At 42.9% G+C, this 27,592-nt stretch overlaps 1 protein-coding gene across 5 annotated transcripts in view; it reads left to right on the top strand.

Moving 5' to 3' along the window:
• LOC129714836 (disco-interacting protein 2 homolog C) overlaps positions 1–27,592 on the top strand; it is a 540,592-nt gene that overhangs the window by 474,761 nt on the left and 38,239 nt on the right. For 3 of the 5 annotated variants that reach the window (XM_055664689.1, XM_055664678.1, XM_055664677.1), the window contains 4 exons: positions 38–136; positions 2,329–2,459; positions 11,998–12,166; positions 14,510–14,680. In XM_055664689.1, the coding sequence (XP_055520664.1) occupies positions 38–136; positions 2,329–2,459; positions 11,998–12,166; positions 14,510–14,680 (570 nt within the window). The remainder of the gene's footprint in view (positions 1–37; positions 137–2,328; positions 2,460–11,997; positions 12,167–14,509; positions 14,681–27,592) is intronic. The other 2 variants (XM_055664698.1, XM_055664681.1) reach the window with 1 other exon arrangement.

The following is a 27,592-nucleotide window of genomic DNA, read 5'->3' as shown; positions in this document are numbered from 1 at the left end:
CAGACTACTAAGAATTCTTAGTTTGAATTAAATGTAGAAAAACTACTGCTGGGAGGTTGAAGACTCTTACACAGGAGCACCTGGCATATATGCACAAGCCTTGCCCTCTATTTCCATCAATCAGTTCACTCATAATGTGAGTCCTTTGATAGACTATTGCTATTTTTATTCATGAAAACCATCTCTCCTGCTATATGATTGTTAGTCAACCTTCAAAGAAATGTTTGAATCCCTAAAAACTGTTTTTGGATGATTATGATTTTATATTATTTGGATTTTGTGAATTTAATGTATTTTCTATTGTTAACATTAAACTAATAGAAAATTGTGTTATTCTTCAAGCTAGTTGATAAACTGGTTTAGCTGTTTTTTATTAAATATGTGTAGTTAATCATTTTCTCTGGTTGTAACACAGCTAATGGTAGATCTTAAAATATTAAAAGATTCCAGATAAATGAAAACTCAGAAAATAATTACCAGACTTGGTCTCTGATCTATATTTGAAATACATTGTCCAATTAACAGGTTGAATCATTTTGAAATTAAAATTTCATTACATCAGAGGTTTCTAAATATGAATATTTTTGAATATATCCTATAATTTTGTTATTTGATTCTACTCAGTATTATTGTTACGTAGCATTTATAGCTAAATTTTCTTTCTATGTGCATTTTTTTTTAATGCTGGTTTATTTTTTTTCAGAATGCATACCTGTATTTGTACACATGATACATTTCTATCATGAAAATTGCAAATACTTACAGTACTTTGTAGCACTATCTATAAATTGTAATTTAAATACAGCACAACTTTGCATGCTTAAGAGAGATCAGAAGTCAACTTAAACATTTACTAGAATGCTTTAATTTACAAGAAGAGCTTTTAGAAGCCCTTATGGGCCAGTCGCACCTATGCGACTTTTTCGGCGACTGCTGGCACCCGTCATATGTCGTTGCGGGTTGCCGAAAAATTTCAACATGTTGAAAATCCAGCGGCGACCAGAACAAGGTACGACTCTTTGGGCGATGACTCATGACCATACAGGCTTCATCCCGCGACATGTTGCCAGGGTGTCGCCTGTATGGTCGTGAGTGGTCTCCTCAGTCGCCCAAAGAGTCGTAGCGTCTTTCTGGTCGCCGCTGGATTTTCAACACGTTGAACATTTTCGGCGACCTGCAACAACCTATGACGGGCGCCGGCAGTCGCAGAAAAAGTTGCATAAGTGGGACAGGCCCATTACTGGTAAACTTTTGTTCCATGAGTACTTGTGCAAGATGTGGGAGTGAGCCCAAACAGAGTCACTGTCCCAATTGGGATGTGGACACAGCAAGGTTAGCTGGTGGATGATAGCATTCTGCAGGTGGGATGGACTGAGACCTTGGGCCACTTAGTGTACATGTTTAATCATAACACACATGATGGTCAACCTTAAAAGTAAAATGTCACAACATTGTATAAGACGTTGGTGAGACCGCATTTATAATATTATGTTCAGTTCTGGGCACCGTGTTATAGGAAAGATATTGTCAAGCTTGAAAGGGTACAACGAAAATTTGGCAAGATGCTGCCAGGACTAGAGGGTGTGAGCTATCGGTAGAGGTTGAGTAGGCTGGGTCTCTATTCCTTAGAGTGCAGGAGGATGAGGGGTGATCTTGTAGAGGTGTATCAAATTATGAGAGGAATAGATGCACAGAGTCGCTTGCCCAGAGTAGGAGAATCGAGGACCAGAGGACATAGGTTCAAGATGAAGGGGAAAATATTTAATAGGAATCTAAGGGGTAACTTTTTCACACAGAGGGTGGCGGGTGTATGGAATAAGCTGCCAGAAGAGGTAGTTGAGGCTGGGACTAACCCAACATTTAAGAAACAGTTAGACAGGTACATGGATAGAGGGATATGGACCAAACACAGGCATGTGGGACTAGTATAGCTGGGACATGTTGGCCGGTGTGGGCAAGTTGGGCCGAAGGGTCTATTTCCACGTAGTGTCACTCTATGACTCTATGTTGGAGGATAATAATTTTTTCTAAAAATGATAGATTACGCCAGGTTTCTGTTGGCCCCAACCCGTTTATGTAACAGTAAATATGTAATTTGTAAATCAGTCAGTCCAGAGGGAGAAAAACTGTTTTGTAAGAGCACTAAAATATTAATCATTGTAAATATGTCTTAGTGCGTTATTTTTTTAAATTAGTAAAATATGCTGTATGGAAGCATAGTATTTATCTTACACTAATGCATTGTTGAGGGAAGTTGCCAGTTGTAGAGGAAATGTTTTATTATGTAGATGTTGGGACTTCTAATGAGACCTTTCTTTTGCCTGGCAGATGTCCCATGCAGCAACCAGTGCCTTGTGTCGATCAATTAAGCTGCAGTGTGAGCTCTATCCGTCTCGAGAAGTAGCAATCTGCTTGGACCCTTATTGTGGACTTGGATTTGTTCTTTGGTGCCTCTGCAGGTGAGAAGCCGACCATTCAGTCAATGTTCCCAGTTACCCCCAGTGGTAAAATTCAGATCCAAGGCAGGGCCGGATTTAGATGAAGAGAGGCCCTAAGCTGTTCCACTTGTGAGGCCCCCTCCGTGTTGGTTTTCAGCGCTGGCGGCGAGGCAGCGACCGGACTTGTGCAAGGCGGCCTGCTGTGCCGGCGGATGGAGCGAGCGGAGCCCGGCGGCCCGGACACGGATAGCGGGGGGAGATGGAGAGAGAGAGAGATAGAGAGGGGGGCCCCGCCCAGAGTTGAACGGTAGGTGTCCTGCCTTGGCCGGAGGCTCCCTAGATTTCGAGGCCCTAGGCCTCAGCCTATGAAGCCTGGTGGTAAATCCGGCCCTGCGAGGCCCCCCTAGACCTCGAGGCCCTAAGCTTAAGCTTGTTTAGCTCATAGGTAAATCCAGCCCTGATCCAAGGACACAGTGAACCTCACTGGTTAGTCACCATTTGTGTACAGAATTTCGAGAGGGCTACATATAGAGTGAAGAGGAGAAATGTATTTCCCTCAGTGGAAAGGATCGCAACTGATCTGTAGATTTAAGTTGTGTACGGAGGAACTGCAGATGGTAGTTTGCACCAAAGATAAACACAAAATGCTGGAGTAACTCAGTGGGACAGACTGCCTGACCCGCTGAGTTACTCCAGAATTTTGGGTCTATCTATAGATTTAAATTGCTGCCTGTCCCACTGTTACCAGCATTTTATGTCTATTATAGATTTAAGTGATTGGTAAAAAAATGAGAACTCCTCCCTTTTGCACAAGCTTTTCTTCTAAAGAAAGTCAAGTCAACTTTATTGTCATCTGCACAAGCTTATGTTCATCAATTATAGGAGCAGAAGTAGGCCATTTGACCCATTGAGTCTATTCCGCCATTCTATCATGGTCGATCTATCTTTCCGTCTCAACCCCATTCTCCTGCCTTCTCCCATAAACCCTGACACACTTACCAATCAAGTGTCATGTAAGATGAAGTCCAGGTAGAATGAAAATGTGAATCGAGGGTAGAGCCTCACTGGCTGTCAAAGCCATCTTGTGAGACAGTTAAATGTTTTCATCCAATACAACCCTCCAGTTATTCCTTGGCACCATAAATTGTTGAAAGCCAGGCTTCCCAGCAAACACTTCACCAGGACCACGCTGGATACAAGTGTAGCTATCAAAGCTCTGTTACTTTTCTACCTTTTTTGACATCCACGAGTCTCCACATGGATGTGTAATCGACCAATCTCGGTCACATTTCTCAGCGCAAGCCACACTTGATCTGATATGCAACTGGCAACCAGACGGGATCATTTATAAACCTTGGTCTTTACTGGCTGGCACGTTCAGACAAGTTCTACAACACTCTTGGGAAGTGAATTAATGATCCCAGAGAAATCCCCAGGATATACAGTTCATGATGGCACGACGTCAGCCACTGTTGATCCTCCTGATTTCTGTTCTGTGTTTTGGTTGAGAGCAATTAACTCGTAGTTCCATTGGCAAGCCACTGAATTGCAGAATTAGCAGCGAACAGGAGGAGCCATTTAGTCCATCAAGCACATACCAGCAGATTCAAGAATAACTTCTTCCCCGCTGTTATCCGACACATATACTGACCTCTCATGGGTTTGGGATGAATTTCCAATCTACTTTGAAGCAGCCATTAACTTTTAGACTTTAGATTCTACAGATACAGCCCAGAAACGGGCACTTTGGCCCAACGAGTCCGTGCCGACCAGCAAGCACTAGCACTATCCTACACTTTAGTGATAATATACAATTTTATCGAAGCCAATTCACCTGCAAACCTGTACGTCTTTGGATAGTGGGAGGAAACCGGAGTACCCGGAGTAAATCCACGTGGTCACAGAGAGAAGGTGCAAGCAAACTCCATACAGGCAGCCCCCATAGTCAGGATTGAACCTGGGTATATGGTGCTGTAAAGCTGCAATTTTACCGCTGCGCCACAGTGCCGCCCCATTGCACGTTTTTCGCTCAAGCTGTAACACTATATTCTGCACTCTGTTTATTTTTCCTTTTGTACAACCTGATCTCCTCATGTATGGTATGATTTGCCTGGAGAGCATGCAAAAAAAAGCGTATGATTGTATCTCAGTACACATGACAATAATAAACCAATAACAATATCAGTCCGTCACAGAGCAATCAAATTTACTCCCTTAGAGTCCGCAGTTTATCTTTCTTTCAATCATTTATCCAGTTGCTGTTTGAAGGGCATTGAATTGCAAGTTATAACCACTCGTTGTGTAAATATCAAAGTGTTGGGCCGTGTAACTGTGGTTTTATTTTACCGATCATTCATAATTAATTTCCTTTGCTTCTATTTATCCTTTCTAACGCTGTCAACGTTTTGTACACATTTATCCAATACTCTCTTTATTTTCTTTGCTCTAAGGAGAAGAGAACCAGTTTCTCCAATCCTCCTCCAGAAATGAAGTCATTCATTCATTCAATTTTAGTTTAGTTTAGTTTAGAGATACAGTGCGGAAACAGGCCCTTCGGCCCACCGAGTCTGCACCGACCAGCGATCCCCGCACATTAACACTATCCTACACACGCTAGGGCCAATATTACATTTATACCAAATCAATTAATCTACAAACCCGTATGTCTTTGGAGTGTGGGAGGAAACCGAAGATCTCGGAGAAAACCCACACAGGTTACGGGGAGAATGTACAAAGTCCGTACAGACAAACGCCCGTAGTCGGGAACGAACCGCTGGCGCTGCAAGTGCTGTAAAGCAGCAACTCTACTGCTGTGCCACTGTGCTGCCCAATTGTTCCAATAAATCCTTTCTGCAAATGCTCAATGGTCTTTGCGTCATTCCCAAATGCAGCAACATAGGATTGGGTGTAGGACTCCATTTCTGGTGTAACAAATGGTTTCCAAGGGTTCAATTTAATTCAATTGCTTTTGTGTCTTCCACACTTACTCCATTGCATCATTTGCAGCCTGGAGAATGTGGGCTGAAGGGGCTATTCCAATGCTGCACTGTTCAATATTCTATGCCCGATGCTCTATTAACTTGACCTACCCAAAATCATTGAAAGCAAACTATAAATTCTTAATTGAATTCAAATTAATTCAATTATCTCCATTTAGTTAATTCAAATTGAATCTGAAGTAGTGTACCAACCCAAAACGCACCCATTCTTTTTCTCCAAGGATGCTGCCTGACCCGCTGAGTTACTCCAGCACTTTGTGTCTATCTTTGGTATAAACCAGCATCTGTAATTCTTTGTTTCTACTCTGTATCAAAATCGTCTTGAAGTTGTGCGGCCTCGTGTAATCTCTGGGCTAATGACAATTTGAGGCAATTGCGAGCGTTCTTGCTTTGAACCAGAAGTTAGTAGCTTCAATAATCATCCTGAACCTTGATCAAATAATGTAAGTTGCTACTGCAGAACAGCACCCAGGAAACAAAAGCGCTGCATGAGGGAGGACACCAAAGCCCCATTTACTTGTTCCGACATAAAACATGGTCTTATCAAGGGAGCATAATGCTTTCTAAAGTAGTATTCCCTCCACCGGCAACTCCAGCAACCAACGATGCCATGTAAAAGCAAGTTCAGTTTAGTTCAGAGATACAGTGCAGAAACAGGCCCTTCGGCTCACCGAATCCATGCCGCCCATCGATCACCCGTACATTAATGCCCCTGTCCCACTTAGGAAACGTGAACGGAAACTACTGGAGACTTTGCGCCCCACCCAATGTTTCCGTGCGGTTCGCGGAGGTTCCCGGAGGTTTTTGTCAGTCTCTCCCTACCTGCTTCCACTACCTGCAACCTCCGGGAACTGCACGGAAACCTTGGGTGGGGCGCAAAGTCTCCATATGTTTCCGTTCAGGTTTCCTAAGCAGGACAAGGGGATTACTCTATGTCCTACACACTAGGGCAAATGTTTACAGAAGCCAGTCGACCTACAGACCTGCATGTGTGAGGAAACCAGAGCACCCGGAGAAAACCCACGCAGTCACAGGGAGAACGTACAAACTCCACGCAGAAAACACCCATAGTCAGAATCGAATCGGGGTCCCTGGCGCTGTGAAGTAGTAACTCTCCCACTGTGCCGCCCTGAATATTTTGTTCCATGACCTGTGGGAACATATCGGCATTGATACATACAGTTTGCAGGTCCCTTGTTTTCCTGCCTGTAATAGGTCTGATCAATTTATCCCTGGTGCTATTAAGTATTTAATCAGCACCATTTAAAATGTACGTTATTGATTACCTGACTTTTTAAACTGTAATTTGTCGTTTCCAGACCTTCCCCCAAAAGCAAGGATCCAACTTTTGTAACTTTAAAATGTTTCCTTTCCATGCTCGTTGTTTTCCAGTGCAGCAAGCAAAATGTTATGCTCCTTTTAACTTGCACAAACTGTAATGAGTAATATTCTGCATCGTGTTGTTTGGCCTAATTAGGTATTAAATTGAAAGCATTGAAATAGCTGGGGAAAAAACTGCCCATTGTAATCATCTTTTCGATGACTTTTAAATCCAGCAGATCAAAAGGACAGACCCAAAGGAATCCAATATTTAATTAATCTCCAAAAACTGACATTTCGTGACTTTCCCAGACAGAGTGGAAATGCTTAGAAAGTAACAAATGGCCAAGTTACATTAAATAAATCTGTTACAAGTTACTTGTATGCAAAACCATTCACATCCGAACCATCTGTTGAGTGAATTCTTACGTGTCATCTGTAAACTGTTGGGAGAGTTCTTACGTGTTATTGATCTCGCCACCGACTATCCGCATTGCACAACAACAATATATGCAGAGTCTAGCTTTCATATTTTAATTCTGACTAGTATAATATATATTTATGCAAATACAAGGAACAAATGGCGGTTTACAAATAAAGACACGAAGTGCTGGAGTAACTCAGCGGGTCAGGCAGCATCTCTGGAGAACATGGATAAGTGAGGTTTCAGGTCCACCTATCCATGTTCTCCAGAGATGCTGTCTGACCTGCTGGGATACTCCAGCATCTTGCAATATTAATGGAATATTTATCGATTTTCTTATTGGATTTATTTTTTAAAGCAATGCTGCTTCACTTGGCCCATGGCATCAGTTTTATTTGCAGATATGGAGTTGGCTCATTCTGGTACATATGCAAAGCCAATAAACTAATGACTAATGTTTTCCGGAATCAAGTTCCAGTTAATCTGGGGACGATGTTTTTGAATTTCCTTAAATGTATAAGCAAACACGTAGTATACGCTGGCATTGTTAAGGTTGCCAAGTATATGTTTGTAATAAATAAATTGTTCCCACTGGGTTTCTAAAATCAAAAACAGAGGTAATAGTCATAGTAAACAGAAAACTTGTCAGCATATTAAAACGATATGTTGATTGAGACAACAAAGAACACCGACTGTAGCTGCTTATAAGTGATCTCCATCTAGAACATAGTACGGTACAGCACAGGAACAGGCCCTTCAGCCCACATTGTTCATGCTGACCGTGATGCCAAACTGAACTATGAAGGTTAACCTATGATGAGCCTTTGTTGGCAATGGGCCTGGAGTTTAGAAGAATGAGGGGGGACCTCATTGAAACATGCAGGATACTGAAAGGCATGGATATAGTGGATGTAGAGAGGATGTTTCCATTAGTGGGAGAGTCCAGAGCTAGAGGTCATAGCCTCAGTCAAAGTGTTGGAGTAACTCAACAGGTCAGGCAACATCTCTGGAGACCATGGACAGGTGGCGGTTCGGTTGAGACCCACTGCTGGATCTCCCCGCACATCTGACTGCCACGAGGCCGAGACGCACAGTGGTGCCAGGAGACGTAGCGCCAACGTTCACCGCCTCCCCGTTCTCTCTGAAGCCGGGACCACCAAAGCTGCTGCAGGCCCGCACCACCACCCCGGCTGCTTCCAGGCTGGACCTACTGCGGCAACCGTGGGCCCACACAGCTTCCTCAGCCACCTACAGGCAGCGCCTGCCACCATCACCACTGGCCTTTACCTGCACTCCGCACGCAGGTAATGCCTCGCCTCTCCCCTGACTACTGGGGCGTCAACTCACCTGGAATCCAAACCAAGAGTCTGAAGAAGGGTCTCAACCCAAAACGTTACCTATTCATGTTCTCCGGAGATGCTGCCTGACCAGCTGAGTTACTCCAACACTCTGTGTCCTTCTGTGCATTAACTACCATCTGCAGTTCTTTGTTTCTACCACTTCGTGCAATGATACCCTGTTGCTAGGTAATCTCTTATTCTGTTATATCGGACAATCTGCAATAGTGAACTCCATTAACACCTCCCCATGGTCCATTATAAAGAGGGCTTGCTGTATTGTGTATGGTGATTTAGAGTTAGGATGAAAATGCTTCTTGTCTACGAAGCAAAATGAGTGTTCATGGAATGTATAATAGAAGATTAGAATTAGAAACAGCAGCCGGCCATTTGATCCCTTGTGCCTGCACTGCCATTCAGTTAGGTATTTGGAGCTCCTTTACCTCACCACAACTTTGCTGCACTCGTACCATATGCTTGGATTCCTTTAAGATCTGGTACTTCCTGGGTTTCATGGGCTAAGTGGGTGATAGTGTGGGGCAACAGGTAGATTGGACCCTGACCCCGGATGCTGTCTGCATGGAATTTGCGTGATTTCCCTGTGAGCATCCTACCCACAAGTAGAGAGCAGTCCTGAGCTACTATCCGCCTCCTTGGAGACCCTCAAACTATATTTGATCAGACTTTACTAGACTATAGCACTACACATTGCTGCTTTCTGTCCGTTAATGAATTCTTAGTCCATGCTAGACGAACCCAATTATTGTGCAACTTATTTGATTCAATATTCTCTTTGTGCACCTCTCAAAGACCAGATACATCACACTTACCTGTTCTTACATGGTGAAACATCAGATTAGTTAAACGGCAAATCCGTTTCATATGTTCATGTTGACGCTACCCAATCCTATTATCACAGTGGCCATATTACCTCTTCCTTATATAGAGATTCTGATATTTTTCTTGGCACTGTATAATGTCAGTATAATTGCTCCTTGGTTACTTATCTTCTCTCGCCCTCATTTCATAAATGTAGGAACTATTCTATGCTGTGTGGAAATTTGGAAATTGACAACCAGTCCATCCATTGTCATGTCTTGACCAGTCTGAAGAAGGGTCTCCACCTGAAATATCACCCGTTCCTTCTCCCCAGAGATGCTGCCTGTCTCGCTGAGTTAACTCCAGCTTTTTATGTCTATCATCCATTGTCTCCATTTGTTTCAAAACTCTAAGATCATGTCCTGGGGGTGCATTGCTAATCATGCCATTCATTTCCCCACAACACTAATTTTTCGCTAATACATTACAAAACAATACAATTTTATTTGTCATCTGAACCTCATTGAGGTTCAAATGAAATGTTGTTTCTGCAGTCATACAAACAAGAAAAAGACCCAAGGCACAACACAATTTGACTTCTTTGAGCTTCTTGTTTACTCTTATTCTGTGGCTCTTCACTATTTATGAGAGATTTACTATGACTGTCCCAGATATTTGTTTAATTGACATGAATTTCCTCAGTCCCCAATACAATTCCTCCTGACTCAAGCTGTTAAGGACTCGCATTGACTTTTGCTAAGCTCTTCTGTTTTATCTATCGTTTGAAGCTCATGCAGTCTGTTTATGTTTCCCTCTGGCCAGTTCTCATATTCCACTTTGCTTTTTCTCATCAGTACCCATCGATTCTAATTTAATTTACGAACACTTCATCTGCAGTCTACTGTGCCTTGGTGGTTTTAAATCCTCATTCAGATACGTATTAAACATTGTGATAGTACCTGACTCCAACACTTGCTCAAGTACAAAAATATTGTAATGACCTAATTAAGCATTATATAACCAGTATGATTGTTAAGTTTCTAAAACGTATTGTTTCTATTGTTAAGACGACATTGCACGGAATTAGAAAAAGGAGCCCAGAACTATTGTTGCTGCCTCTATACTTGCAACATTCAACTTGACTTCAGGTTAAACTCCGGTGATAATTAAAATCTGAGTGGCCAGGGAAATATTACTTCTGGTGTAGGATATTGAATTGCTGATATTTCTGAAGCTCTGATAATTAAAGTAGTAACTTACCTTTGTCCCATGACTCCGTAGACTTTAAAAATATTTTGTACAATTCCCTACTAAATGATACATCATCTCTGTCACAACGTAAACTTGCAGAAAAAAAAGTAAATATTCTTAAAATCCTTTGTGAGCATGGAGCGGTTTTAATTTCCCTCCTTGTTACCACTTCTTCAGCATTTAGGGACAGCCTTCACTATTGGCTCTCCCAAAACTTCTCGAAGCTTGAATGTTTTCGGAAAGGGGCGGAATGGTAGTGCAGCGGTAGAGTTGCTGCCTTACAGCACCAGAGATCCGGGTTTGATCCTGACTATCAGTGTTGTCTGTACGGAGTTTGTACATTCTCCCCGGGACCACATGGGTTTTCTCCAGATGCTCTGGTTTCCTCCCACACTACAAAGACGTGCATGTTTGTAGGTTAATTGGCTTCTGTAAATTGTTTTTAAAGCAGAGATAGACAAATTCTTGATTAGAACAGTTGTCAAGGGTTATGGGGAGAAGGCAGGAAAATGGGATTAGGAGGCAGAGATCAGCCCATGATTGAATGGCGGAGTAGACTTGATGGGCCAAAATCTGAAATATTTTTTTTAATTCATGAGAAAAAGTTTTAGGTTAGAGATATATGTGGCGCAGAGGGCAGCACAATGGTGCATAGGGTGGCACGGTGATGCAGTGGGCAGCAAGGTGGTTTGTTGGGCAACATGGTGACGCAGCTATAGAGTTGCTGCCTTACAGCGCCAGAGAACCGGGTTCAATCCTGATTACGGATGTTTTCCCCATGACCTGCGTGGGTCTTCTCAGGAGCTCCGGTTTCCTCCCACATTCCAAAGACATACAAGTTTGTAGGTTAATTGGCTTCTGTAAATTGTCCCTAGTGTGTAGGATAGTGTTCATGTCCAGGGATCGCTGGTCAGCACTGTTCTCGGTGGGACGAAGGGCCGGTTTCGTATCTCTAAACTAAACTAAAATTTACAAAGTCCTTGCCATCCACTGATTCGCTGTGTGCAAAAGTCACGAGCTCTCGAATTCTGCCAACTGCGCTGCTGTGCCGCATTTATTTATTATTATCATTGGCTCCGTTTCGTGCAGATGATGAGGATTGAGAACTCGCCCTTTACACATTTCCCTACATACATGCACTCTGATTTTTCTCAAATGCTAAATTAATTTAATTTCATAAAACGTGATTGAACAGAAAAGAAGGGCTGATATTTATCCTGTCAGTGGTCCCAAAGACATTTATCCCACAAGTGTCCCAAAGTGCCTTCCACCTATAAACTTGTTATTTGAAGCAGTAACCATTGAAATGTAAGAACAACAGCTTTGAGCACCAGCATCTTTAAGCATAATGTAAGCTGTGGTACTTAATTTTGACCATGTTAATGTCCAGGTTTCTTTTCTTTTTACAGTGTCTACTCAGGGCACCAGTCCATTCTCATCCCGCCTTCAGAATTGGAGATAAACCCCTCGCTCTGGCTTCTTGCTGTTAGTCAGTATAAAGTGCGAGACACTTTCTGCTCCTATTGTGTTATGGAACTCTGCACCAAGGGGCTAGGCTCGCAAACCGACTCACTCAAGGTCAATATATATATATATATATATATTTGTTATATTTCTGTGTCTGCTAACCTTCAATGTTTGAGCTTGCTTTGGAGGTATATTCCTTTATATCTGCAAACGGTGTAAAAATGAACTCAAAAGTCATCTGAGTTTGGGAGGGCTTTCAAATAGCTGAGAAAGTTACCAAAGCTATTTTTTCCATAAGCAATAAATGCTGGTATTTCCAGTAATGCCACATCCTGAAATAACAAGGTTTCATGAAACCATTGTGACTCTAGTGGAGCAGCACTGCAAGAGAAACTGAGCTAAATTCAGGTTGAAGACTTTGAGGAACGAAAGCCATTGCCTTGAGCAATAATATGTGAATGGAAGCTTCTGAATGGACACAACAGGAAGCAAATGCACTGGTACACACTTCCACTGATGACCAACCCCATCTTCTGCCTTTTGGATCATTGTGCAAATTCCCCAAATCAGAATTCCTTGTTTCCTCTGGAGGTCATCCACTTACTTATTCATTACGTCAGACTAGGGTAGTGGCATTCTATCTAGTGGATCCATTCTGGCTCAATCCACCACTTTCATGGAACATTGCTCAGTACAGCACAGGAACATGGCCTTCAGCCGACAATGGCTGTGCCGGACATCACGTTTAGTTAAGCAAATGTCCTCTATATGCATGTGATCCTCAACCCTCCATTCCTATTGTTATTCCTATTTTAAACACAGCTATCACACCTGCTTCCACCACCAGCCCTGGCAATGTATTCCAGGAATCCACAACTCACACAGACAAAAACATTTCCCACAGATTTCAGTTTTCTCCCTCGGACGTTAAAGCTATTCCTCTTTGTCTTTGACATTTCCTTCCTCAGAAAAAGACTGAATGACCCCCTATCTATGCCACCCCTCCCTGTTTCATTGCCCCTCTGTTTAATTCCCAGTCCGCCTGCAGATGATTCAATCTCATTGCCTGAATGCACTTGGGAATCTTTGGTGTCATCAGCTGTTTACTGAGATGATGGCGTGCTATCAAGTTTCTTTTAAATAGAATTAAATCTTATATTATAAGGGAAATAATATGTTCAAATAATGTGAGGAATGACAATTTCAGGTTGGGTTTTTTTAGAAATTGTTGTGTTAAACATCACCAGAAACTATAAAAGGGGCAGGAGAACTCGTAGTAATTTTGTAAATTTCATATGACGTTGGGCTTTTCATTTTCTCCATCTGCCTTTTGAAATTATTTCTGGAAAGAATGGCGAGGCAAAAAAACATGCCACGTCGACAGAAATAATAATTTTAAAAATATACATTTTAAGGGGCAGTTGTAGTAAAATGTATATTCTGAAAGTTATTCCAACTGGGATTAAGGAATAATTCCTTGCTCTGTGGAGCAAAATTATCAGAGATTAGGGTTAGACTGAGACATGCCAAGAGTCACAGAGTCATATAGGATGGAAGCAGTCTCTTTGGCCCAACTCGTCCATGCTGACCAAGATGTCCCGTCAATGCTAATCCCATTTGCCGGTGTTTGGTCCAGAGCCATCTAAATCTTGGGAAAAGAATCCGACTAACCACGCCATCAAAATCTTAAAATTCTATATACCTCTAAGAGGTCACCCCTCAGCCTCCTTTGCACCAGCCTATTCAATGTGTTGGAGCCAGTCTGGATTCAAGGACCAAACGATTGATCCAAGCAAATTTATGACACGGAAGGAGGCCGTTAGAATCTCCGCTAGTCAAAAAGGACCTGCTCATCGAGAGCCTAACATCCAGCACAGGGTGTACACTTATTAACGTGTAGATCCAAGTAGCATTTAAAAGTCCCTACCTCCATTTCGGGCAGTGCCATCATCTCCCATCATCTTCTGATCCTTCTACTTAATATCAGTACTCACTGGCGTTTGAGCCTTCACCCAAGGGGAAATAGGTCTATCCAATTTATGCTGCCTCGCCCACTCATACTTTTATATGTCTCAATATATTTATATCTTTCCTCAGCCTCCACTGTAAAGCTAATACTTCTTATTTTGGGAGGCACCAAACCAACCAGAATATCATTGGCAAGGATTTGCACTGTGATTTTGAAAATCATGATATGGTTAGATATTGAATCAAAGAATTGCAGAGGCTGATTCACAGTGCTGGAGTGACTCAGTGGGTCAGTCGGCATCTCTGGAGAACATGGATAGGTGACTCAACCAGTCTGAAGATGTGTCACCTAGACATGTTGTCTAGAGAGAGATGCTGCCTGACCCACTGAGTCACTCCAGCACTTTGTGTCTTTCATTCAAATATGGTTAATTACTTTTGTATTTTATGATCCTTTGATTGCTTATAATATTTTTGTGTGTTTAGACCAGGGGATTGGATCTATCTCGTGTCCGGACCTGTGTTGTCGTCGCAGAAGAGCGTCCCAGAATAGCACTCACCCAGTCTTTTTCTAAGTTATTTAAAGACCTGAACCTTAACCCAAGAGCTGTGAGCACATCCTTTGGCTGCAGAGTGAATCTTGCTATCTGCCTTCAGGTAGGGATTTATGCACCTATAGTTGTGAATCCATTACCCACTATAAAAAACTGTTACATGTGAAAAAAACGATGGACATTTTAATATTTTAGTTGGCTTTTCAGATCTTTAAGTTTCTCTGCTCCTGCTCTGTGTGTTTCCTCTCTTCCCCCCCTCTCTCTCTCTCTCCATCTCTCTCTTCCTCTCTCTCTCTCTCTCTCTCTGCCACATCCAGCAATTGCATGCTTTGTGCTTCTCTGTAAAAGTGCAGCTTTTAAAATGAATGACGTTTGCAGAATTTGGCGTTTATAATTTCATGGCACTGCTGAGTCTGTCTGTGGGGTTTTTCACTCAGTACAGGTGTAGCAATTTCTATGCAGTTTGTAAGAGGTTGGCAATGTTGCCAATGCATTGGAGGCAGATAAATTAGCACCACACACCCACACATCACAGGTAACAGGCCTAGATTCTGAGGATGTTCCACAAAAATGTTTCCATTGAATTTCAGAGAAATATATAGCGATGTTTCTAGTCGCAAGTCCAATGTATTTTAGATCTAACTGTGGCAGCTGAGCCAGCAAAATGGTTGAAGTTGACAATCGGCTGTGACGTGGTAATAACTGAATGAAATCATTGAAATAACAGAGTTTTAGGTGGGAATTTTCTGCTTTTCAGCAATTAATTTGTCCCTGGAGATGGACACAAAATGCTGGAGTAACTCAGCAGGTCAGGCAGCATCTCTGGAGAAAAGGAAAGGGTGATGTTTTGGATCAAGACCCTTCTTCCGACTGAGTGTCAGGGGAGAGGGAAACTAGAGATATGAAAAGGTACAAAGAACACATGAATGAAAGGTATAAAAAGAACAAATCGAAGCCAGCAATGATGGTCAAGGAAAGGTGGAGCCCACAATGATCCATTGTTGGCTGTGGAAAAGGTGATAGCGAGTAGATACAAACAGTGAAACAAAGCAGGATGACTAGGGTGGGGGAGGGATGGAGAGAAAGAGAGAGAGTGTCGATCTTTGGTGTACACCAGCATCAGTTCCTTCCTACACAATTTGTCCCTGGGTCTGGTAGCAACATTGCTCACACCAGTGTGGATTTTCAGTATGTGGAAACGAGGAATGAAGTGCAGTTGGAGGTTTACAATAAAAGGACACAAATTGCTGAAGTAACTCAGCTGGTCAGGCAGCATCTTGTGAGAACATGGATGGGTGACATTTTGGGTCAGGACCCTTCTTCCGACATATATTTTACTAAGCAGAAAATAATTGACTCAGTATTTTCAATATGCTGATTCAGAGAAATATTTAAAGGAGTAGTATGACAGATCTTCCTCTGATTTTCCGGCAACTGATGGGCCGGCGCCTCCTTTAATCTGGACAAAATTACGAGAGCGCACTTGAAATTCCCTGGGTGGCCACAGATGGCGCTGTGTGTGGCGCACGCTCGTCCCAGGCGTTTCCCTCCATCCCGATAGAGTTAATTGTTTACATCTGTCACGTGTACCGAGGTACCGTGAAAAGCTTTTGTTGCGTGCTATCCAGTCAGCAGAAAAACAATACACAATTACAAGCAAACTATTTACAGTGTATAGATCCATGATAAGAGAATAATGTTTAGTGCAAAGTCCAATCAAGGATAGTCCGAGGGTCATCCAAGAGTGGATAGTAGGTCATCGCTGCTCTCAGGCACGCAACAAAAGCTTTTCACTGTACCTCGGTACACGTGACAGATGCTCTCTGGTTGTGGTAGGATGATTCCGTTGCCTGATAACAGCTGGGAAGAAACTGTCCCTGTATCTGGAGGTGTGTGTGTTTTCACACTTCTATACCTTTGGCCCAATGTGAGAGTGGAGAAGAGAGAATGACTAGGGTGTCTCAACCAGCACTGTGGCGTGAGCTTCTATCCTGATGTCAAAGCATGATAGATTTGGAGTCCAGCTGCAGTAATGCCATGTGTAGGAAGGAGCAGCAGATGCTGGTTTATGCCAAAGATAGACACAAAGTGCTGGCGTAACTCGACGGGCCAGACAGCATCTCAAGAGAAAAAGGATGGGTGACATTTCGGGTCGAAACCCTTCTTCAGACTGCAATTAGTGGGGTGGTGGGCAACCGAAGGTATGAAAAGGCCAGAACAGATTAGGGGCTGAAACAGATGACCAAGGAAGGGTGGAGTCCATGATGGCCCATTGTTGGCTGGGGAAGAGATGATAACCAAGGGATACAGGGCTGTAAACAGTGAACTAGTAGGATGACTAGGGTGGGGGAGGGGCGGAGAGAGGGATCGCAGGGGTAACTTGAAATTAGAGAAATCCATGTTCATGCTGCTGGGTTGCAAGCTGCCCAGCGAAATATGAGGTGCTGTTCCTTCAATTTGCGTGTTGCCTCACTCTGACGGTGGAGGAGGCCCAGGACAGAAAGGTCCGTGTGAAAATGAAACGGGGAGTTAAAGTGTTTGGCATGGGGCAGTGATATCGTAACGCCAGCTCAGCAGCCAATTGCGGGGGAGTGCAATGTGGTGCACCCTTCAAACAAGGAGAGGGATATCTCCCCAGGGGGCCACATGAGTGGCAAGTGTGTTTATTGTAAAGACTGGTGTTAACACTGTTGAGTATAACACTATTGAGGCACGAAGAATGTATGAAGTGATTGTGCCCTTTTTTGTTTAGTTTTGCATAGTTTTGTATAGTTTTGCAATACACGTCCCCGCCTTTTGATTCTCCGTGACCTGTGGCTCTAAAGTGTCACTGCACTGTCGCAGATATTACCAAAAGTGCACTCAACCCAAATTAAGCTCAGCCACAAAATCTCCTCCTGCCGAATGAAGCAAGCAAAGGAAATCGCTGTTAGCAAATAAAGAATGGTTTTGTCTGAGTTAATAGGAGGGCTCTGGAGAAGAGATTTATTTTGGGAGTGAAGTGATATTTTGGGAGTACCTGGGTGAGTGATGTACGATATTCTGCAGCAATGGACAAGAATGAACAAGATGATTTCCTGACAGAGAGTGAGATTATCCCCTTGCCCAGAAGCAAGAAAGCAAAACATGGGGGAAGTATGATTCTCTGTAATAACCCGACTCCTTCAAATATTTCTCTGCATCAGCAAACTGAAAACATTGAGTAAATTTCTTCCTGCTTAGAAAAATAATTAAAAATATATTCATTTTATTGAAAAACAATTTATCTTAATTTAACAATATATTTGTCACATCGCCCTGAGCGGCTGTAAGAAATTATTAAGGCTCTGGGAATAATATTTGTACTTGATATTTTACCAGGTAAACCTTTGCCCCCTCGTTGTAACCAAAGCAGAGAACAAAGGCACTTCAGTGCATTGAATTCATAGTGGGAAAGAGTGTGTTTACTTCTGTGCCTTTGCGCTGTTATACAGTCTATCTGGAAATGACTACAGCACAAAATAAGTGCAGCAAATCTATAATTTTAACATCTCGTGGAATCAATTCTTCTGGAATGGGTGTGTTTACGGTTTAGCTTACTACTAATTTTAAGTAAAGTGATCAATAATGCGGATAGTCCACTTTAATGTTGGTGCACATTTGGGAACGTGAGTGGCAGTGCGATGAAGCTTTGGAGCTCAAGGTTAGATTAAATCAAAATGCAACACGAGTACAAAAGGAATGGAAGCCACTATTTGAATAATCCGTTTCCTTTCTATCATGTGTTATTGCTTGCTACTGGGGCGAAATGAGTGAAATAATCGGTTGCAAGGCTGAAGTAAGGTCCACGGAGTATTAACACAGCTGAGCAGGTGATTTGTTCCTGTGTTGTAAATACCAGCTTTGTACCATTCCACATGAGGTATTAAGGGATGGATTTCTTTTTGTTTGAAAATGCTGACTCCTGTGGAACCAGTCCTAAACATAGAGCAGCACCGCACAGGAAAAGGTCCAACAAGTTTAGTTTAGTTTAGAGATCCTGGAGAAAGTCCACGCGGTCACGGGGAGAACATACAAACTCCGTACAGACAGCACCCGTAGTCAGGATCGAACCCGGGTCTCTGGCGCTGTAAAGCAGCAACTCTACCGCTGTGCCGCCATGCACTAAGATATTGGCGCTGACCATAATGGCAATTTAAACTCAAACCCTCCTGCCTGCACATGGTTTGTATTCCTCCGTTCCCTGCCTATGCATTTGCAAATTGCCTCTTAAATGTTGCTATCGTCTCAGTTTCAACCATCGCTTCCCATCTCTCCCCAATCACGGCAGTGTGTACCAGGCATCTAAAGGGCCTGTCCTACTTGGTCATTTTGCCGGCGTCATATCAGAGTCACCAAAAGATTTTGAACATTTCAAAATCCAGCGGTGACCAAATTAAAATGTTGCGGCATTTGAAAAAACATCGCACGTCATACGTCATCGAGCCGCATCATACGACATCACGCCGCGTCATACGCGTCACCGCCACGTCATATGTCATCACGCTGCATCATGCCACGTATGTTTCGGTGACATGACACGTCAGTCAATGACGCCGGCAGTCGCTGAAAAAATCGCCAAGTGGAACAGACCCTTAACACTCCTTGCCTAAATTGCCTCATAAATATTACTTACGTTTAAAAATAATCCATATACTTCCAATAACAGGACACCCAGAAGTTCGCACAATATTGCAAATGTCACCTCAGTGAAGTTTTATAAAGTTGCAACATGATTTCCTGACTTTTATACTGAATGCAGGAGCCATGAAGGCAGCATCACAGAAGCCTTCTTCACCATTCCCTCTACTTGTATGGGCCATGCAGCCCAAGATTCCTCTGTACATCAATGCTTCGAAAGGTCCAGCCATTAACAATAGACCTTTGACCTGCCAAAGTACAGAACCTCTCACGTGCAGATTAAACCCCATCTGCTATTACTCTGTCCATTGCTGTGCATCAATCCTCCTCCCTATCCCCAACTCCACCAATTTTAATATAATCTGCAATCTTACTAACGATCCCATCTACATTTTCATCCAAATCATTTATATGTATATAAATGGGCAGCACTGTGGTAAAGTTGTTGCCTTGCAGCGCCGGAGACCTGGGTTCGATCCTGATCTATGGGTGCTGCTCTATGGAGTTTATACCTTCTCCCTGTGACTCTGTGTGTTTTTTCCGTGTACTCCCACACTCTGAAGACATGCAGGTTTTGTCAGTAAATTGGCTCTTGTAACTTGTCTGTAATGTGTGCAGGATTGAACTAGTGTACTAATGATCGTTGGTTGGAGCGGAGTCGCTGTGCCGAAGGGTCTGTTTCCACTCTGTATCTCTAAAAAAATGTATTCTGATGTGGTCCTTCATTTTCCCACACTAGGCTCCATCCTACTCCTTTCTATTCATAAAATGTTATAGGGAGAAGGTAGGAGAATGGGATTGTGCCAGTGATCAGCCAGTGTGTAGGATAATGCTCGTGTATGCGGTGATTGCTGGTCGGCGTGGACCCGTGGAACAAAGAGCCTGTCTAAAGTAAAGTCTAGTTACAAACAATGAAGGTCACAGCACCAATCACTGCAGAACACCACTGTTCACTGACTTCCGGTCAGAACAACACATGCCACCAGCACCATCAGTCTTTTATGGTCCAGCCAATTTTGGACCACGTGCCATAATCTTCTACATCAACTTACCATGAGGGACCTAATTTGAGGAAGGACATCCTTGTGATTGAGGCAGTGCAGCGTAGGTTCACGAGATTGATCCCTGGGATGGCGGGTCTATCATATGAAGAAATATTGAAAAGACTAGGCTTGTATTCACTGGAGTTTAGAAGGATGAGGTGGGATCTTATAGAAACATATAACAATATAAAAGGACTGGACAAGCTAGATGCAGGAAAAATGTTCCCAATGTTGGGTGAGTCCAGAACCAGGGGCCACAGTCTTAGAATACAGGGGAGATCATTTAAGACTGAGGTGAGAAAAAACGTTTTCACCCAGAGAGTTGTGAATTTATGGAATTTCCTGCCACAGAGGGCAGTGGAGGTCACTGGATGGATTTAAGAGAGTTAGATAGAGCTCTAAGGGCTAGTAGAGTCAAGGGATATGGGGAGAAGGCAGGCACGGGTTATTGATAGGGGACGATCAGCCATGATCACAATGAATGGCGGTGCTGGCTCGAAAGGCCGAACTGCCTCCTCCTGCATCTAGTTTCTATGGACCTTGCATTACTAAAGTCCATGTCGGCAGCATTCACTACCCAGCCCTCATCAATTAGCTTTGTCTCCTCCTCAAAAAAATTGAGTTGAGTTTGTCGGATATGACGCCCCCACACAAAGTCAAGCTGACTCCCGAATACGTCTCTGAGATTTTCTACAAGTGAGTATATCCCGAAGATTCTTCTCTGGTAATTTCCCTATCACTGGTGTAGGACTCACTGGCCTATACTTTCCTGGTTTATCCCTGGCGTCCCTCTGAAACAAAGGAACAGCATTGCCTGTAGTGTGTAGGAAGGAACTGCAGACGCCGAAGATAAGACACAAAATGCTGGAGTAACTTTTTTTTGACACGAAATGTTGGAGTAACTGTTTTTGGCGCAAATTGCTGGAGTAATTCAATTTTCAAGTCTGACGAATGGTCTCGACCCAAAAAGTCACCCATTCAGTCTCTCCAATTGTCTGGGAACTCACTTGTAACTAAAGAGGACATAATGATCTGAGTCTAGACTGCCTCTCTCCTGGGAGGACATCCTAACAGACAATCAAACATCAATTTGCATTGATACAACACCTTTTTTAAAAAAAAAGGTAGAACCTTCAAGGGCAATCTCGGTATTTCGTTCCATGCAGAAGCAACTGAAAGGCACCGATTGTGCCTTCAAAAACAACAGCCAAAATACGAGAGAGAGGTTTATTCCAGACATAGATTCTAATTTTAAAAGTTTCTGAAACTTTTCTTTTCAAGAGTATTTCATTTGGACATCAGCATGGGAGACCTTTGAGTCGCTTGCAATGTCCTGTGGCGGTTGCCTCTGAAGTTGCCTCGTATGCATCATGTGCTTTACTCAGCTCTACAGGTTTAGCTTTTCAACGCCGAGGAGCAACTGTGTGAGTTCAAGTAAATGAAAGGCAGCGGGTCATTTCTGAAATGTGCAGCAGCTCGGTGTATTTGGACAGCCCTGTGGCTTACCAGCTTCATAGTTACCTTGTTTGTGCATAGTTATTACAATCCATTGCATCTCCCCCTATCACCGTATATTTCTGGAAAAGCAACTGCAGATGGGATTAATATACCATGATATAAGTTCTCCCTTAGGCTGCATATTCTTTGCAGTGACTCTCATGGTACAGCTCTGTCACTGTAAAAAGCACTTAATAAGAGGACTGCTTAGCATATTTTTCTGTATGTAAAAATTGATATGTTGTTTAGCAATATGTTTCCGTGCTCACTAAGAACAAACAAGATGCAGAATCTGCCTCTTCCTGCAACAGTTGCTCCTCCTCATGTCCCCGCACCTAGATGGGACTATGAGCCCTGATCACAAATCTTCATCAGAGAGTGCCTTTGTAAAGCACTGAAGCTGCCAGATGCAATACTGCAAAATAATTTCCAGCAATCCTTCATATTTACATCTTGTGGAGGACTATTGATTAAAGAAATGCTCCTGAAAGAGAATTATCTCAAAGAAGCATTATCACATTTTACCATTTACAAATTTGCATCTCTATAAATCTGCTTTCACTTTGCTTTTGGATTTAGTTTAGTTTAGAGATACAGCGTGGAGACAGGCCCTTCTGGTCCACTGAGTTTGTGCCGACCAGCGATCACCCGTACACTGGTTCTATTCTGTACACTAGGGACAATTTACAGATGCCAATTAACCTGCAAACTTGCACTTCTTTGCAATGTGGGGGAAACAGGAGAAAACCCACGTGGTCACAGGGAGAACGTACAAACTCTGTACCGACAGCATCCGTGGTCAGGATCGAACCTGGGCCTCTGGTGCTGTAAGGCAGCAACTCCACCGCTGTGCCTTTGTGCTGTGTTGTGCTTATGTCCAACCGTCTGATGGATCAGGGATGTCAGCTTATCTGCTTATAACAAAGGTGCTTTGATGTAGTAGACCACACAAATTGATAGGGCAAATGTATACAGTCAGGAAAGGAAAGTTGTGCGTAGGTTCTTCACTTTTGGGGAGATGTAGACATTTTTCGCAAGGTCAGCATTAATGGTCTATCCCTAACTGCTCTTGAGAAGGTGGTTGTTAAAACACCTCCTTGACCATTGGTGTCTTTTGATGAGGGTTCTTTCACACAGAGAGTGGTGAATCTCTGGAACTCTGTGCCACAGAGGGTAGTCGAGGCCAGTTAATTGGCTATATTTAAGAGGGAGTTAGATGTGGCCCTTGTGGCTAAGGGATCAGGGGGTATGGAGAGAAGGCAGGTACGGGATACTGAGTTGGATGATCAGCCATGATCATATTGAATGGCGGTGCAGGCTCGAAGGGCCGAATGGCCTACTCCTGCACCTAATTTCTATGCTTCTATGTTTGACAGTGTACCTGGGCACGAATTTCCAAGATTTTGATTTGACATAGATATAGGAAAAAATGATATATTTCTGTGACTTGGAGGGCAGATCCCTCTTGCCCTTGGCCTTCTTGATGGTAAAAGGGTGTTGCTTTTGTTTGGAGTAGTCTTTCCTCAGGGCGACACTCTTATTATTAAAATCTTCAGGGAATCACTATAACATTGTCATAAAGTTTCCACCAAATCATAATATCCAGCAGGAAGAAAATCAATTCATTGTTCATTGATTGAAACCCATCAACTTTCTCTCTGTCATGTGTTCGTTCACTTCTAAATTTGGACTTCTGAGGAACTGGCCTGGATTTGAATTCCCTATAATTTAATATAAGGCACTCTTTAACTGTTATATGAAAGTTGAACAAGTGGTGAAATTACTTGAGAACAAACCATACTCTGATTGGAATTGGCTGTGGACTTATGGTCTTCCTCACAGTCAAAACAAAGCCCAGGAGCAGATGCACAAAACCTGCAAATGCAGGCAAATCCCTAAAGTGAAGACAAAAAGCATTCACTGTTTCCATTCACTTTATAGATGCCAAGTGATGCTACATTGTTTATAGGCATTTAAATCTAAAAGTCACATTTTGTTTCCAGAATTTGAACTAACTTTGTCTTTATCTCTGTGTTTTAACATGAGCTGTCTCCTTAAATTGTTCTTTGGTTTATCTTGCTTATATGTTAATGCGTGCTGTTTACAATTTTTTGTGTTGAGTGTGTAATGTTAAGATTGTAGTTAACTTTTGCAGAGGTTGGTGTATGTTGACGCTTGTGTTTCTTTCCCTCCTTTCAATCCCTTGCTTAATAAATTTGTTTCCATCATCCCCACCCATGTCACTTTATATATATTGTTTGGTCTGGTTTTGTTTGTCTCCGACCTCTCGTCATCCTACACTCCCTGCTGCTGAAGCCTCACAGGCTGGGGAAGCTGAGCGAGCAGGTAGGGGGGTCACCATGTTCCCTATTCACCCAGCAATCACCTTCCAGCAGTAGGTCAGACTAGGGCTGAGTGTTGAGATCTCGGATGCGGGGATTGCTGTTTAAAGTCTTCCTACCCCTCCAATTCATTACCTACCAACAACTGCCGGGGTTTGTCAGTGAGTTTTAAGGATACCACTTGATGATGAATGTCCATTTGGCATAGAAATATTGAAATTTTAAAACGACAGGTTAAACCGTGGTAAGTTTCCTTGTAACTTATTTTTGGGCATGTCCAACTTTTCTTTTGCAAATGTGTTAATTTTCATATTCTGTCGATGACAATGAAGGAAAACGAGATGGATAATCTCTCTCCCTGCTCAGCACTAGTCTGTTTGCTGCTGAATATTTCACCAAATGTTAAATGGGAAAAATATCCGACTAACTCCATCCAGAATAGTGTGGTGAACTCTCTACCTGAACCTTTGTGAGACTGGGACTAACCCACGTGTCCTGGTCATGTTGCTGTCTTATGTGTTGGAGCGATCAAATATTGGACTATTTGTAACAAAAGATGTTTGCCACGTGTCAATAGGGAAGTTCAACCTTGGTTGCAATTTGATCACCATTATTAGTGGGCTGCATGTTATCTCCTTCGTTCTGCCAAAAAAAAATCAAACAACGGCAACAAATGTTATGAAGAATCTATCAGGCAGAAATGTTAAGCGAATCTTAACGTGACGCTTTTTTAAATGGGTTTAAATGTTTTCCCGGCAATATTGTCTCTCCTTTTTCCACGTTGCTGGACTAAGGTGGTCCCTTGTGTAGTTGGAGTACATTCAGTATCCTATGAGGAAAATGGAATTGGGGAGTACTCGATTAGAAACCTCCCGCAGTGAATTTCAGTCAAGGACAGGATTTGAACCAACATTTCAGATCCAGTGCAGTACATGGTTTGTACTTCTGGTCTGGTACTTTTTACAGGCACGGCATTACTGTAGGGATTGGAACTCTCAGCCCTGTACGTAGCTGGTTCGGCTCCTGTGCCACTATTCACTGGCCATGATCGCACATTACCTGAACTTGCTTGACCCAAATAGGTGAATCTATCTTGCTGGCCCCAAACAGGACAGACGAGGGCGGTGAACATTGCAGTGGAGAAATCCAACCTCTGAAACTCCATGAAGAGCTTCAGCATCAGGGGAAGACTCGCCTGGCATTGTGCCAACTCGTAGGCGAGAGGTATGAGGTGCAGGAAGTCATACAGTGTTGTTCTGAGGAAACAGATAAACTGCTACGTTATCAATGAAACATAGCTGCGTTGAGGCGGTGGACTGGTCTATATTCAATGTCAGCAGTACAACACTTTACTTTGACTTTGGAGATACAACAGGCCCTTCGACCCACTGAGTCCGTGCGCCAGCAATCACCCCCTACTCTAGTACCATCCTACATACTAGGCAAATTTACAATTTTACCGAAGCCAATTAACGTACAAGCCTGTAGATCTTTGGAGCGTGGGAAGAAACCGGAGCACCTGGTGGAAACCCACGCGGTCATAGGGAGAGCGTGCAAACGCAGCACGGGCAGCAACCGCAGTTAGGATCAAACCTAGGTCTCTGGATCTGTAAGGCAGCAACTTTGTTAGTAGATGTGTAGAGGACTGTGTGTCAAAGACTGTTCCCCAACTGGAAAACATGAATGAACCATGAGATACACTCCCAGGTGAAGACCAATTCTGTGGTGTTCAAGTCGTGTGGTCACCCTGTACAGGAAATCTAGGTGTGACCTTTGCAAAGCCTTTGATTCTCCCAATGTAGGGGTGATGCTCCAGGCGAATCTTTGCCAAAGGTCATTGCAAAATGCAATCTGTCTCTCCCTCCAGAAACCAGAAATGAATCCGATTTTTGTTTAGTGTGTAAACTGGCACAAGGAGCTGACAGTTGAATCTTGTATTCAGCATTGTTGCCAATAATGTGGCCTCCTGACCTATTCGACACTTTCAGCAGAGTTTTCTGTAAATTCACTTTGTACGAGGCAGGCACCTGGTGTGGCAAGGCTTGCATGCGATAATGGGTTACCATGGGAGGTCGGGCAGAATTGCTGGCTACAATGCATCCCTCCCTGATGAGCTCAATGCATTCTATGCTTGCTTTGAATAGATGGCCAGTGTAATGACGTACCTGCCCCAACAGCCTTGGGTGCACCTGTACCCACAGCCACTGTCACGGACATCATATCGGCTTTCCACGGAGTGAACCCACAGAAAGAGGCGAGTCCAGATGGGGTCCCCAACCGTGTCCTCACAACCTGCTTGGACCTTTGCCCCATGACCCCAGAGGCTTTAATAACTTTTATTACAGACCCCCACTAAATGATACATCATCTCTGTCTCAAAGTCCACTTGAAGACAGAGTTGAAGTGAATGCTCGTAAAACCCTTTGTGACCAAGGAACTTTTAATTTCCCTCCTTGTTACCAATTCTTGAACATTTGGGGGCAGCTTTCACTATTGGCTCTCCAAATACTTCTGGTAGCTTGAACATTTGCAGTAAGGGGTGGTGCAGCGGTAGAATTGCTGCCACACAGCGCCAGAGACCTGGGTTCTACACTGACTATAGGTGCTGTTTGTACATTCTCCCTGGGACCGTGCGTTTCTTTCTCCAGGTGCCTCGCTTTCCTCCCACATTTCAAAGACAGGCAAATTTGTAGTTTAATTGGCTTCTGTAAATTGTGTGTGATGTGAAACTGGACTGACGTTGTGCAAGTGAATGGGAGATCATCGGTGGTTGGCGTGGATTTAGTGGGCTGTTTCCCCACTGTAAATCTTTAAAACATACCCTTTCAATAACAAATTAAACACATACTTTTGAAATATTAAAGCAATTGAACTAACCACAATTTATTTTTCTGTAAGTGAACAATTTACTTGTTCTTCCCTCAGCCTAACAAACCCCCCATGAAGTGAATTGCTCAAAGTCCTTGCACCTCTTCTTTACCGAGGCAGGAATGTAAGAGCATCATGCCCTGAATAAAGTGTAGGAAGAAAATGCAGGTGCTAATTTAAACCACCGATAGACACAAAAAACTGGAGTAACTCAACGGGTCAGACAGCATCTCTGGAGAAAAGGAATAGGTGAAGTTTTGGATCGAGACCCTTCTTCAGAGTAAATCCTGGACATGATTAAATTGTGCCGCTGAACTCAGTGGGAGTGCAGCAATTGAGCAGAATGAAAAGTACAGTAGCAATGTTACAAAATTTTGAGATTAAAAAAATCAAGTCTTTAATTTATCCCATCAGATAAAGCATAAAAATAAGTTTAATTTGACACCTAATTCACTTTCATATCTTCAGTATTAAAAAAAGTTATGGCCACTTTCATACTCGGAAATTTGCATATTGTTCCCTATTGCTTTTCCATTGACTTAACACAAAAGCTGTGATCGAGGACAGTCAGAAGCCCATAACTTTCTTAAAATTTAAGAGAACTGA

The sequence above is a fragment of the Leucoraja erinacea genome, chromosome 2, assembly GCF_028641065.1.
Source record: "Leucoraja erinacea ecotype New England chromosome 2, Leri_hhj_1, whole genome shotgun sequence".
Taxonomy (NCBI): domain Eukaryota; kingdom Metazoa; phylum Chordata; class Chondrichthyes; order Rajiformes; family Rajidae; genus Leucoraja; species Leucoraja erinaceus.
Note: the sequence above shows the minus strand (reverse complement) of the source record. Positions and strands in the feature narration are given on the sequence as shown.